The 12,061-nt window shown below is 40.2% G+C and overlaps 1 protein-coding gene across 4 annotated transcripts in view; it reads right to left on the bottom strand.

Annotated features, from left to right (window-relative positions):
• zgc:66433 (uncharacterized protein LOC321250 homolog) overlaps positions 1–12,061 on the bottom strand; it is a 32,047-nt gene that overhangs the window by 712 nt on the left and 19,274 nt on the right. For all 4 annotated transcript variants that reach the window (XM_053631677.1, XM_053631678.1, XM_053631676.1 and 1 more), the window contains exons 4-12: positions 11,269–11,401; positions 8,828–8,986; positions 7,455–7,520; positions 4,665–4,820; positions 4,272–4,383; positions 3,785–4,170; positions 2,322–3,654; positions 1,798–1,925; positions 407–494 (exon numbers count right to left, since the gene is read on the bottom strand). In XM_053631677.1, coding sequence (XP_053487652.1) covers positions 407–494; positions 1,798–1,925; positions 2,322–3,654; positions 3,785–4,170; positions 4,272–4,383; positions 4,665–4,820; positions 7,455–7,520; positions 8,828–8,986; positions 11,269–11,401 — 2,561 coding nt within the window. The remainder of the gene's footprint in view (positions 1–406; positions 495–1,797; positions 1,926–2,321; positions 3,655–3,784; positions 4,171–4,271; positions 4,384–4,664; positions 4,821–7,454; positions 7,521–8,827; positions 8,987–11,268; positions 11,402–12,061) is intronic.

The raw sequence follows: 12,061 nt of genomic DNA, 5'->3' as shown, positions 1-12,061 counted from the left end.
TAATATATGCGCAGCCTTTCATGCAAGGCATATGATTTATTCCGGCAAAACGAAAAAACAAGATTGCATTGTGAATCAAATAAAAAGTACTACTGACTAAAACATACACGTACATGTGATGTACAGAATTAACACCGAGACGTACTTTTGCACAAGAGTGCTTACAGTACAATAAAGAAAAGCTGCTGTAAGAACTTGTCCACTAGAGGACAGCAATGTAGAACTTTCACTCCATTTCATCATATTATACAGTACATCCTCCAGGTTGTCCTCGAAGCAGTCCCATAACTAAACGAAAGGCTTTAGCAGCTGTTGTTTGGTGCTGCACTTTGAGATACAAACAGAATAACCATGCATGTGTATCTTGATAAGGTTTATACAGTATTTGAAGCAACAATTTCATTACCTTTAACTGGTGAAGCAACAGGTTTTAGCTGCTCCTTGGTAACTGGACTTGACGGATCGTCCATTAAACCCTTCTTGTTGAATTCATCCTAGAAAAGAAAAGTTGAAATGAAAATGAAAACAAAACAAAAATCTTGAGCAAAAAAAAACAACAAAAAAACAAGTGAGCCAGCTTACAAAATCTATGTGTTCCCTAGACGGAAAATAATGACTAAACATTTATAATCAGACATATTCAAATCATTTATTCATTCATTTATTTATTTTTTAGAAACGCTAATGTATTACAGCAAGTGGATTAATATAAACCCACGATTTGTCTCGTAGCTGAACTGCTCTCCGAGACGTCCTGTTCTAAACTTAATCAACACCTTCTGACCAATCAGATTCGACCAAAGGGGAAGAAATATCAACAACACCGATATTGTAAATTCCTGATATTACTGATATTGTAAATTATACATGAATAGATGACTTGGTTAAACTCTCACTGCCCTAAAAAAATTTCTTCCCCCATCTTCCTTCAAAGTCTATTTACAGACTAATTTTGGTATATGGACAAACCGTGCTGTCCACATACACGCCTGCATACCTTTTGTACATCTGAAGGATCAAAAGCTCTCCATCTGGGGGCAGGTCTGACCAAAGCGTACCTCGTCAGCACCGGAGTACCGTCCATTACTACATTCTTAGATTTTACAATAGTGAGTGAAGTGGGCTATGATAATGTTCATCTTGAACAAATGCCATAGAATGTCCCTGGTATCACTTACTGCTTGCTTGCTAAGAGTAGCAAGATTGAAGTTCAGCTAGCTAGACTCCTCACGCATGTGCGTTTCAACAATGGGACTCAATGAGACAAATTATTGAATTTAATGAAGGGGACGGTTCGAGTGGCCAAAATATCTCCAAGGATCACGGCTGGAGAACTGCAGAAGTTAGTTGCGTCTTGGTGTCAGAAAGTCTCCAAAACTACAATCCGAAGTCACCTACATCACCACAAGTTGTTTGGAAGGGTTTCAAGAAAAAAAAGTCTCTACTCTCATCCAAAAACAAACTCGAGCGTCTTCAGATTGCCAGACACTACTGGAACGTCAAATTGGATCGGGTTCTATGGGCAGATGAAACCAAAATAGAGCTTTTTGGTAATAAACACCCGAGGTGGTTTTTGCGCACACAGAGAGGTCGCCATATGGAAAAGTACCCACAGTTAAATATGGGGGTGGCGCTTTAATATTTTGGGGCTGATTTTCTGCCCGAGGACAAAAGGTTAAACAATAAAGACAATTTTTCACGTCCTTCTTCCCTCATATTTACCCAGGGTGCCAATATTAGTAGCGGGCACTGCATTTGGTAAGATTGATGATTAAGGATATGGATAAGAGTACTCACCTGGGTAGCGACCTTGCTCTCAGGTGATTCGTCCAGGGAGTTCTCTTTGAAGACTTTCTGCTTCTGTCTGGCCAAAGAGATCCAGCTTGGAGACTCTGAGCTTTCCACTGACGCTTTACCAGCCACATCTGTAAAAATCACAACACGACTATAATAAATGCTATGTCCTCAAATGGGCAGCACAATTAATCAGAATGTATTCATTATGTTCATTGGTTTCCTTTAACATTTAAGCATAATAGGCTGTGATATGTGCGAGGTTAGTTAATAAGTTAAAGTTAGCTAATCATAATGGTGCTGATTAACTAGCACATTAAAATCACATGACTATGTTTTCCCTGTCTATTTAGCTGCACAGTCACAGTGTCAACCACTAAACATTTCACTACACCTTGTACCCTTTACTGCGTAAATAAAACCTTTGCGTTCTTGACTCCAAGCCATAAGGAACATTTCATGAAATAAATAAATTCTTGATAGCTAGTTAGATCATTGAGTGTAGATACTGAATAAACAGTTAGTACCTGAGGTTCTTTTGGGCTTCACAACACCATCAGCCACCTGATCAGGCTTCTTGGGTAAAGCAGGTTTCCTGGAAAGTTGCTCTAAGAACGGTGATTTCTGTGTCTCCATGGGCTCCGTGTTGGGAGGTGGACTTTCTACTTCAGAAGCGTAGCGGTGCAGAACTGGCGTCTTTCTCAGCCGTACTCCAAACGGGTTCTCTGGGGTTGTGTCCTCATCAGCTTGGCATATCTCTCTCTGGAGAGGGGATGATGGCAGACTCGGAGTCTCCACTTGGCTGGCAGATGGCTCAGCTCTCATGGAATCAGAAGACTGATCTCTGCTCGGGGACTTGTTGAATACAGGATCATCTGTTGCAGATGGTGAGACCTCCTGAATTGACTCTTTAGCAGCCTCACTTTCAGATGAGCTTGACTGGTGACTCTCAGACAGCACCTCCTCTTGACGCAGCTCTGAAGATTCATCATCAATCTGCAGACTTTCTGTGGACTGATCTTCACATTCTTCCAGAAGTTCATGCTGCTCATTGGCGTCCTCCTGTAAAATTTCAGGACCATATTCTGTCTCCTTGGGCTGGTTTGAGGTTTTCTTGGGAAAACTGAGCTCAAGAGAGGTCATGACCATAAAGGGAGGTTGCTCAGTACACTCCTGTGCTAAAAGATCCTCAGGCTGGTTCACAACCTCTGTTGACACTGAGGCACTTCGGTCGGTCTCATGGAAGCTTTCAATTTTAATGCTTGTATTCGACTCGGTCTCTTGTTCTTCATCGTCTAATGGACATGACTGATCTTTGGTCTCATTTTCTTCTTCTTCTATTTCTTCTTCATTTAGTTCTTCACCATCATCGTCCTCTTTATTGTCTTCAACCATCATCTGCTCCTCTTGATCAGCTTCCTTTTCTGCATCTTCCTCACTCTCATGCTTCTCTTCCTTATCCATATTTTCCTCCATTTTTGTGTCCTCATCCTCTTGTTCCATGACTACTTCCTCCCCAGCACAGTCCATTTTCTCACCGTCTTCAGCTACTTCCTCCTTCAAGTCCTTCCTGTAGTCTTGGTCTTCCTCAACCTCATACTCCTCTCTCTCAATACTACCCTCATGCAATTGCAGATCTTCTTCAAATGGGACATCCTCAGCAAACTCTTGCCTCTCTGGCACCTTTTCTTCCTGTAAAACATTCTCTACCTCTTGTAGAAGTGTAACTGATTCAGAAAGTGTGTTTTCAAAAGGCAATTGGTCGTCCAGGACTGAACATGGATCTGTAGAGTCAGGGTGTTCTGTCGTGTCGTCCACATCCGGGTTATCTAGCACATCTTCCTCAGCTGTGTCTTCAACCTGAGGTAGAACATGACAAGATTGAAATATGGTTAGAGTACACTGTCTGATGTTTTGCTTGGGGATTACTAAGGCCTATTTTTTTAAAACTACACAAAGAGGTTATCCCCCTCAAATTTTAGATTCCAACCTCCATCTGTTCAACTGTAGCCTCAGACTCCAGCACCAGGCCTGACACAAGGGGGCCCTTCAGGGAACTCAGCACTTCCTCTAGCAGTGAACCCTGCTCTTCTGAGACAACCTCGCATCCTTCATCCAGCAGGAAGTCATCAGTCTGGAGCTTCAGTGTTACTGTATTCTCCCAGGAGGATTCTAGGATCCCAGACATGGCGATGTGATCCTTGTCAGGGACGCATTCGTCATCCTCAGAAGCCTCAGCGGGGCTGGAAATCGTAGATGATCTTTGACTTTGAGAAGATGCCGGCAGCTCCTCCTCATTCTGTGCTAATACTGATGGGCTTATTACAGAGTCTTCCTGGACTTCGCTGATCTCCTCGTCATCTTTTGAAACATTATCTGATGACGAATGAAACTTTCTCTTGAGAGTGTACACATATTTTGGATATAAAATGAATATCCTGTTGTCAGACTTAAGCAGAGAAATGCATGTGAAGTACCTTTATTCTCCTCCTCTTCTGTGCTTGTTCTTGCAGCTCTCAGTTTGTCCTCTGTGTCTCGAAGTAGTATTCTTTCTCTCAGGTCCCTTCTCTTGGTTTGTAACAGCTCCCTCTAAATACAATCAAAGTGGTTGCTTGTTTAAAATGTCCCAGTAAAGGCTGTCATACGATGTCTAAATATCTACTTCCGTACACCCAAGTAATTAGCCAAACTACTTGGCTAATTTCACATAAGTAAATACAAATCTCTGTGGTGGGTTTGGACATGGTCCAAAAATGCTTTCCAGCAGCTCTACAAACTGAGGAGGGTCTAAAACCATATAAACAAGCCTTCGGTATGACTTCAAGCTCCCAGAAAAGTGAGTGAGTGAGTGAGTGTTAGGGATTTCTCACACTGGCAGGCTTCCTTTTAGCACAGGCTCTGGATTTGACAGCAATGCGATGGTGGGCAGCGGAACAGTCCAGGCAGGAGAGGGAGCTGGCTGGCTCACTGAAGTCCACAGGAATGGATGCAAGTGGGGTTACTGGTCTCGATGAAGCCCCAGACATCTACATACATAGACAACAGAAAGGAAGAGTTACAATCTGCATCCATGTCCATTACCATGCATAACCAGCAACGTGGTTTTAATGAAATACTTCATTTACAAAAGATAATATTCGGTTCTTTGCAGATGTACAGACACTTTTGTTTGTCTTTCTATCCTTGTACAGAGCTTCCATTGAAATTATTACTAGAATAATCCACAAATGAATAGAGCAGAGTGGACAAGCGGAGATGGAGGTTAGAACTAGCTTGCTCCTAGAAACATAATTGGCCTTTCACTTGCCCTACTGTTAAGAATATATTCATGAATTTCCTTCCTGCATATAACCACTGGAGAAACAGATAAGCAATATGTTTTATGCCCTGTTTCATTTAAGGTCACATTTACCTAAGAATAGTCTTTTGGTGCTGCTCTCCTTTATTGTTTTGAAGGATCTAAATGTACTACGGATTTTTCAGTCTGAAACCCGAAACCCCAAACATGACTCTTTCCTCTCAGCTTTAGTGGACTCTGACTGGTGTCTTAAGTTATTTCCTTTTTTGAAAACAAAAGAAAAAACAACAAAAAAAAAAAGCTTTTTCCAGTTGGATCAACAGTGGGACAAGGGTGAGGGGCAGCATTTTTTTGCTCTGACATCACCGATGGCTAGAAACCTGATAATATGTTTTGACCTCATAAAAAACAGCCTGTTTAATATATTACGTGAGCAGTGGTGGGTTCCTCAACAAAGCTATATCTAAGTGAGTATGACATGACAAAATACACAGATGTCTATTAAACATAGGACTGTTCCCATTTTTTTTTTTTTTTTGCAAGTGAAAGATCCTGAACAAGGACGTTATGTATTCCCTACAGATCACTCAATAACAACAAAGCTTTTTCAGAAATCTCAAAGGTGATTTGACATTTTATCAGGTACACCCAAGGGAAAAGACCACCCAAGAAATGCTGCTAAATATTATTTGGGTGGTGGACCATTCCCAGGACAGGCGTGACACCCACATGGTAGTGGCTTATTAGTCGGTGTTGCACTGGTATACATGTTTTCAAAGCCTCTATGTCACTACTGATCCATCAAACAAAAATATCCAGCCAACACCAGCATTACAGTTAGAAACTATTATTATTGTATTCAAATTCATGACAAAACAGAAAAACAATCAAACACTGAAGATCCGATTGGACAATCTCATCTTTAAACATTTCCAAACGAACCCTTACTGTAAGAATCCGAACAAAAAAATTCCCATCAAGTTCTTAGATGGAGGTCCAAAAACTGCAGATCTTTAAAGGCTTTAAAGGCAACATTGATATTCAGATTCATTTTAAGAAGCAGTTATAAAGCTGGGGAAATCCTAAGGGAAGGAAAGGGGAAAAAAAAAACAAAACAGTGTGCGCTCTATTCTTTGTGTGTATGGAGATCACGAGTGCCATGTGGCTATAGGCTATGAGAGAAATGAGTGTTTGTGCTGTGGCGAGGTTCAGCCTGGCAGCCTCAGTATACTGTAATAACCCATTTCTGGCAGACAGAAAGACTGCCAAGACGAGCCACTGGAATGAGAGTTCACCACAACTTTGATGAAAACCTCTGGAGTGAAGCAACAGATGATGAATCCTACAGAAATGACTCGAGGCACAGAAAGGCCCGTCATTACAGTCAGATCATGAACTCATAGCCTGGTTAACTGTGGTAGCGGGCACTGAGGACGCACTAGATCACTAAAATAGTTTTTAGAAAATGTGATTAAAAGAGCGTAAGACACTTCCTTACTGAGTCAGATATAGCAGGAGTTAGGCTTTACGCCATATATACAATATGTTGCAAGTGTGTTACCACCCTTATGTGGATTATTTCCCTATAACAGCATGTCCTGAAGTGTTTTATTCCTCTTATACCATAGCAATTTGCCAACGGTTAGCGTTTTGAATTAGTATTAAATGACATGTCAAGCTTTTTAACCCTTTAATATGGTGGAAAGTCTACAAGACAAGTTAGTTTCTGTTATCTCTTACGTGATAGCAGCTATAAACAGTTGCTCTCTCACCAGCTTCTCTTCTTTCTCTCTTGAAGTTAATAAGACATAAAAACAAAACAACAACAACAAAAAAAAAAAAACGCAGCCTGTCAATATTGCCAATTTTGATCGATCTAGATATTGAAAATCTACACATCTACACATCTAATAAAAACAATGATCTCAACTGGTAGCACAGCTATAAACTAATATTTAATGTGATTTTGAATAATGAATACTAATGCCTCAATGACTACTAGGCACTTTGTAATGATGCTCAATATGCTCTATTAGTCTGTGAAATCCCACTTCCATCACACCACAGAATGTCAACGCAATGAAGCCCATTTCTTTAAATGATACTTTATACGCTTTGACAGTCTTTTGTTCACGAGTCCCTTGTTTGTCCTGAGCAGTTAAGCTGCCCACTCTTCTTCAGAAAAATCCTCCAGGTCCTGCACGTTCTTTGCTTTTCCAGCATCTTCTACATATTTCACCCCTTTCACCTTTCACCCCATGATGTCGAGATGGATCTCGACATCATGTAGCCGCTGTTAACTTATGACCTCAACTGTACACTTTCAATTACATTTGTATAGAGAAAGTGAGGAGTGTGTAACCTGGTCATCATCGCTGTCTGATCCCTCCAGGCTAAGGGAGCCACTCCTCTGGACCACACCTGATGACTGGAAAGAGAAAAGGTGAGAGTTTATCTATTAATACGGCTGTTCCTACCACCTTAATTCCCATTAGTAGTTTTTAGTCTAAATACAGAATGATGAAGGTTGTCCATTTAGTTAGTTGTTTTTTCAATCCTTCAACCAGATCATTTTTTTTGGAGCTGACTGTATTAGGGTTTTGTCCAGAATATGCTTTCCTTAGCATACAGTATTTGTGTCATTATTAAGAATGGCCACATATTTTCTAGCTACCCTGAAAGAACAAGACCTCTGGATTAGATCGTCGCCCGTCTCTACACAAACGATGACTAGTAAAAGACTCAGATTATACCACAGCACTGTTGAATTTTCAAATCTGATTGGTCAGAAGGTGGTGATTCATTGAGTCTGACAGTACAGCCACATAAACGAATAAAAAAAACGGTGTAATTGTTGATAGAGTGATGTTTCTCAATGTTACTGACTGCTAACGAGTCTATTCTCAGGTTAACTATTACTCGTTTTTAGTCATGATTGAGTTGTGATTGCAAATTGCACACAATGCTGTCCTTCTTCGTGCCATCAAACGGTTTCTCTATCTGATTGTAGATACATGAGAAGGAGAAGAAAAGAAAAAAAGAAAGCTAAATCTCTCTGCAGTGGGAAGAGAAAGAAACCTGGACGCTAAAAAGGGAGCTCGGTCGTCAATAGGTGACTCAAAAGAAAAGGGGAACAGTATTGAACGTGTTGAAAATAGACAGGGTAAAGACGAGTATAAATGCAGCACTAGTGCTGTGCCACGCTGTTTCATGTTTTTGTAATGCATGGAGACAGAGAGTCCTGAAATGGAGAGACAGGTACAGACAGCGTTAATTAAATCCGACTGAGGACAAGCTGCAGGATTAATCCATTTAGACAACTCAGCAGGGAGCTTCCAGTCTCCGCATGTCTGATGCTATCATGCTAACTCAGTCCTGACTGCTCAATGATGTCTGATAAAGGGACGTGCCTAGTTGTACGAATTCTACAAATAGATTTGGAGTACAGGGTGTACGGGGAGTACAGGGTGTCCAAAAAGTCAGGAATCAATGAGAGTAAAGCTACATATAGTTCATTTTGTATTTATTATTTACAACAAAAGCTCTACATGTTCACCCTTACACTCTGTGCATTTTCTCAGCTGCCATTGGTTCCTGACTTTTTTGGACACCCTGTATGTCTTTTTTTTTTTTTTTTTTTTTTTTTAAAAAGCTCCTTTGTTTTCTAAAATCACTTCCAGCACTTGCTGGAAATTCCATTATTTCGGAAGTCAAGCAGGAAGCAGAGAGTCATACCCTCTGAGAGGAAGTTGTGAGCACGGTGTGGATTGTGGAGTACTCCGGCGGACTGCATGGCAGACCGTCATCCTCCGAAACCACCTCTCCATCCTCACTCTTCTTCACAGAGATAACAGCTGGAGGAGAGCCAAGTCGGATCGCCTGCTTCAACTGCATCTGCACAGCGAACGTAAACATTAAAATGTTAAAAAAAACAAATAAAACAGAATCAGATCCCTAAAAAAATACCTGCAACAGTTTTTGGTAACACTTTCTAGTTATATATAATATCTACGGACATGTTCTTACTGTGGTTTAATGCATTCATAAAGCCTTATGCACATTGTTGTAACTGTTCATGAAAATCCATTACAAACTAAGAATCATTAAAAAATAAATGAATAAATTTATATAGCTTGCAGCTTACAAATACTATTTATACATTATTATACTGTACATTTAGTATACTGTTAATAATAATAAGGCAGAAATTGACATCATAGGGGGCTTTGAACTCGTCTCGACCCAGGGAATCCAGTGACGCCTTGGAATTTTGGACACATGGTTTAAAAGTTACGAGCATAAATTTACTTCCAAATTAGGCCCAAATTTGACTCAATGGTGTTGCTAGATCGTTGGCAGCACTTAGCCCAAATTTGGTCAGAATGTTCCTTACACCCTCCCGAACCAGTGTGCCAAATTTCACAACGTTTTACCAGACTGTTCTATGGGCTACCATAGACAACCTAGGAAGAGGGGAAGAAAAAGAAAAAGAAGAAGAGGACGAAGAAGAGGAAGAGGAAGGACAAGAAGAGGAGGAAGAATAACAAGAGGAAGAAGAAGAAGAAGAAGAGGAGGAAGAAGAAGAAGAGGAAGAACAACAACAACAACAAAAGGGAGAAGAAGAAGAAGAAGAGGAGCAACAACAAGAGGAAGAAAAAGAAGAGGAGGAAGAACAAGAAGAAGAAGAAGAAGAGGAAGAACAACAAGAGGAAGAAGAAGAAGAGGAAGAAGAAGAGGAAGAAGAAGAGGAAGAACAACAAGAGGAAGAAGAACAACAAGAGGAAGAACAACAAGAGGAAGAAGAAGAAGAGGAGGAAGAAGAAGAGGAAGAGGAACAACAACAAGAGGAAGAGGAAGAAGAAGAGGAAGAACAACAAGAGGAAGAAGAAGCAGAGGAAGAAGAAGAAGAGGAGGAAGAAGAAGAAGAACAACAACAACAACAAGAGGAAGAAGAACAAGAAGCCTAAGCACATTCGGTGCTTGGTCCCCTAATAATAACAATTTACATAACATGCTACAACACATGGTACAATACCATAATAACAGTACATGATTTAATGTAATACAATACTGAACTTGAGTTTCTTTGCCAATGACAATGTGTTATGTTCATTTCTTTAAGGCATTATATTAAATCTATTAACAATTCATAATAGACATTGCTACAAAGTGCAACACATTTCACAATTATAACAACACATAAAATCCCATACAAATGTATTCATAATATGCGATGACTGTATTTATCTCATGATACATATAGGCTTTTTAGAAAGCTTTACCCAGATTTGACCTGGCCCCTTTAAAATGAAGCTCGAGTAGGAATAAATATTCTTCGCTGAACACCATCACTGCACTCTCAACATTTATGGTTCAATGATGATAGTGTGTGTCACTGTGGCATAAATTTCAGGCAGAACCTAACCACAATAAGAATAGGACAGTTATGTTTATCCCAGTGTCAGCAGACATGGCGGAGACCGAGGCATTAGGTTACACAAGCAGAAAATGATTGTGACATGACTTTCAAGACAAAAAAAACTTCCCGAAAACTAAAAAAGACATCGTTCACAGTACCGGTTCAGGTAATGAAGCACATTCACATGCTGAAATTCTGACATTTTCTACCATGTTTGGAAAACTACAGAACTGAATCTGGCACCCCCAAAAGTGAAAAGGAAAAGAAATTGTATTTAATGATTTCATTCTGACTGTAGCGCGGAAACATTGTGGACATTTTGACAGCTGGTATTTAATTACAAACTGAACTGATTAGGATTCTGTCCGTTTTGCTACGGCACGTAACTATCCAACAGCTCGATCAAAGCGTGACTTTCACTGCGTGGGGAAATCACACTTAACTAGAAAGGTTTTATACATCTTCAGGCAGACCGACTGTGCCTTGAAAAGCACTCTGAAGGAAAGAAAGATGTCAAATCGGAACATGTCAGCTCTTGTGTCTAGGGATTTATGTTCAGACTTGTTAATTTGATACCAAAACCCTGTGAGGTGCCAACTCTAATATTAATTAAAGTGAACAGGATGACAGGAGTGATACACAGCTGAGCCCTCTATTCCTGCTATAGTGTATATAAGCTTTCAAACAGGAATCTCTGATGAAGTATATACACCAACAAGTAACGCCAAGAACATGAAATACAAAGTTTCTATAATACCTGTAGGGATTTCACTTTGTTGTGAATGCTGTCGTGTGAGGTTTGAAGAGCTTCAATTGTCTCAGGAGAGGGTGGATCAGAGGTGAAGACACTGTCCTGTGACAAGGCCTTGCTTCCCACGTTGATAGTGGAACTATGAAAAAGGAGACGGATGAAGGATATGCCGAGAGAAATTCAATGGCTTTATTGTATGTTTTAAAAATTAATTATTATTATTATTATTTTTACAAACTTTTGTTTGAACATTTGTACATACGCTCCTACCAATTAAAGCAGGGTAAAGCAGTACTGCGTTTTTCCCCCAACCTAAATTCTATCCATGTCTTCTGTAGCACACGTGCAGAATTTCAACATACTCCTTGATCTTAAAAAAAAAAAAAAAAAAAAAACCCCAGCTAATTCAAACTCCTTTACAATGGAAGCCCAGGCGTAGTTGAACAAAACATCTGCTCCAGGGGCGTCGTATCAGGGCTGAACCTGCACTCTGACCCCAACTTCGTAGCACACTGGGGCATGCGAAGAAAAGTATTTCACTATGCTGTAATGTATATGTGAGCAATAAAGACTCATCATCATCATCATCATCAACATGCTTCTATACAATGCAGTGGCGGTTTATTGAACTTTCCAACACTAAAATTTGGTTCCAATCAATTGATGTGTTCCCGGATGTTTTCTCGTAGCAGGCCCACACAACAACTTTGGTAACAAATTGGACAAATTCTTCCCCCTGAAACCGAATTTCTATAGGAGATCCACAACTAACTTTGGCAGAAGGATTCACGAAAGCGTT

The sequence above is a fragment of the Ictalurus furcatus genome, chromosome 8, assembly GCF_023375685.1.
Source record: "Ictalurus furcatus strain D&B chromosome 8, Billie_1.0, whole genome shotgun sequence".
Classification (NCBI taxonomy): Eukaryota; Metazoa; Chordata; class Actinopteri; order Siluriformes; family Ictaluridae; genus Ictalurus; species Ictalurus furcatus.
This window is presented reverse-complemented; position numbering and strand designations above follow the sequence as displayed.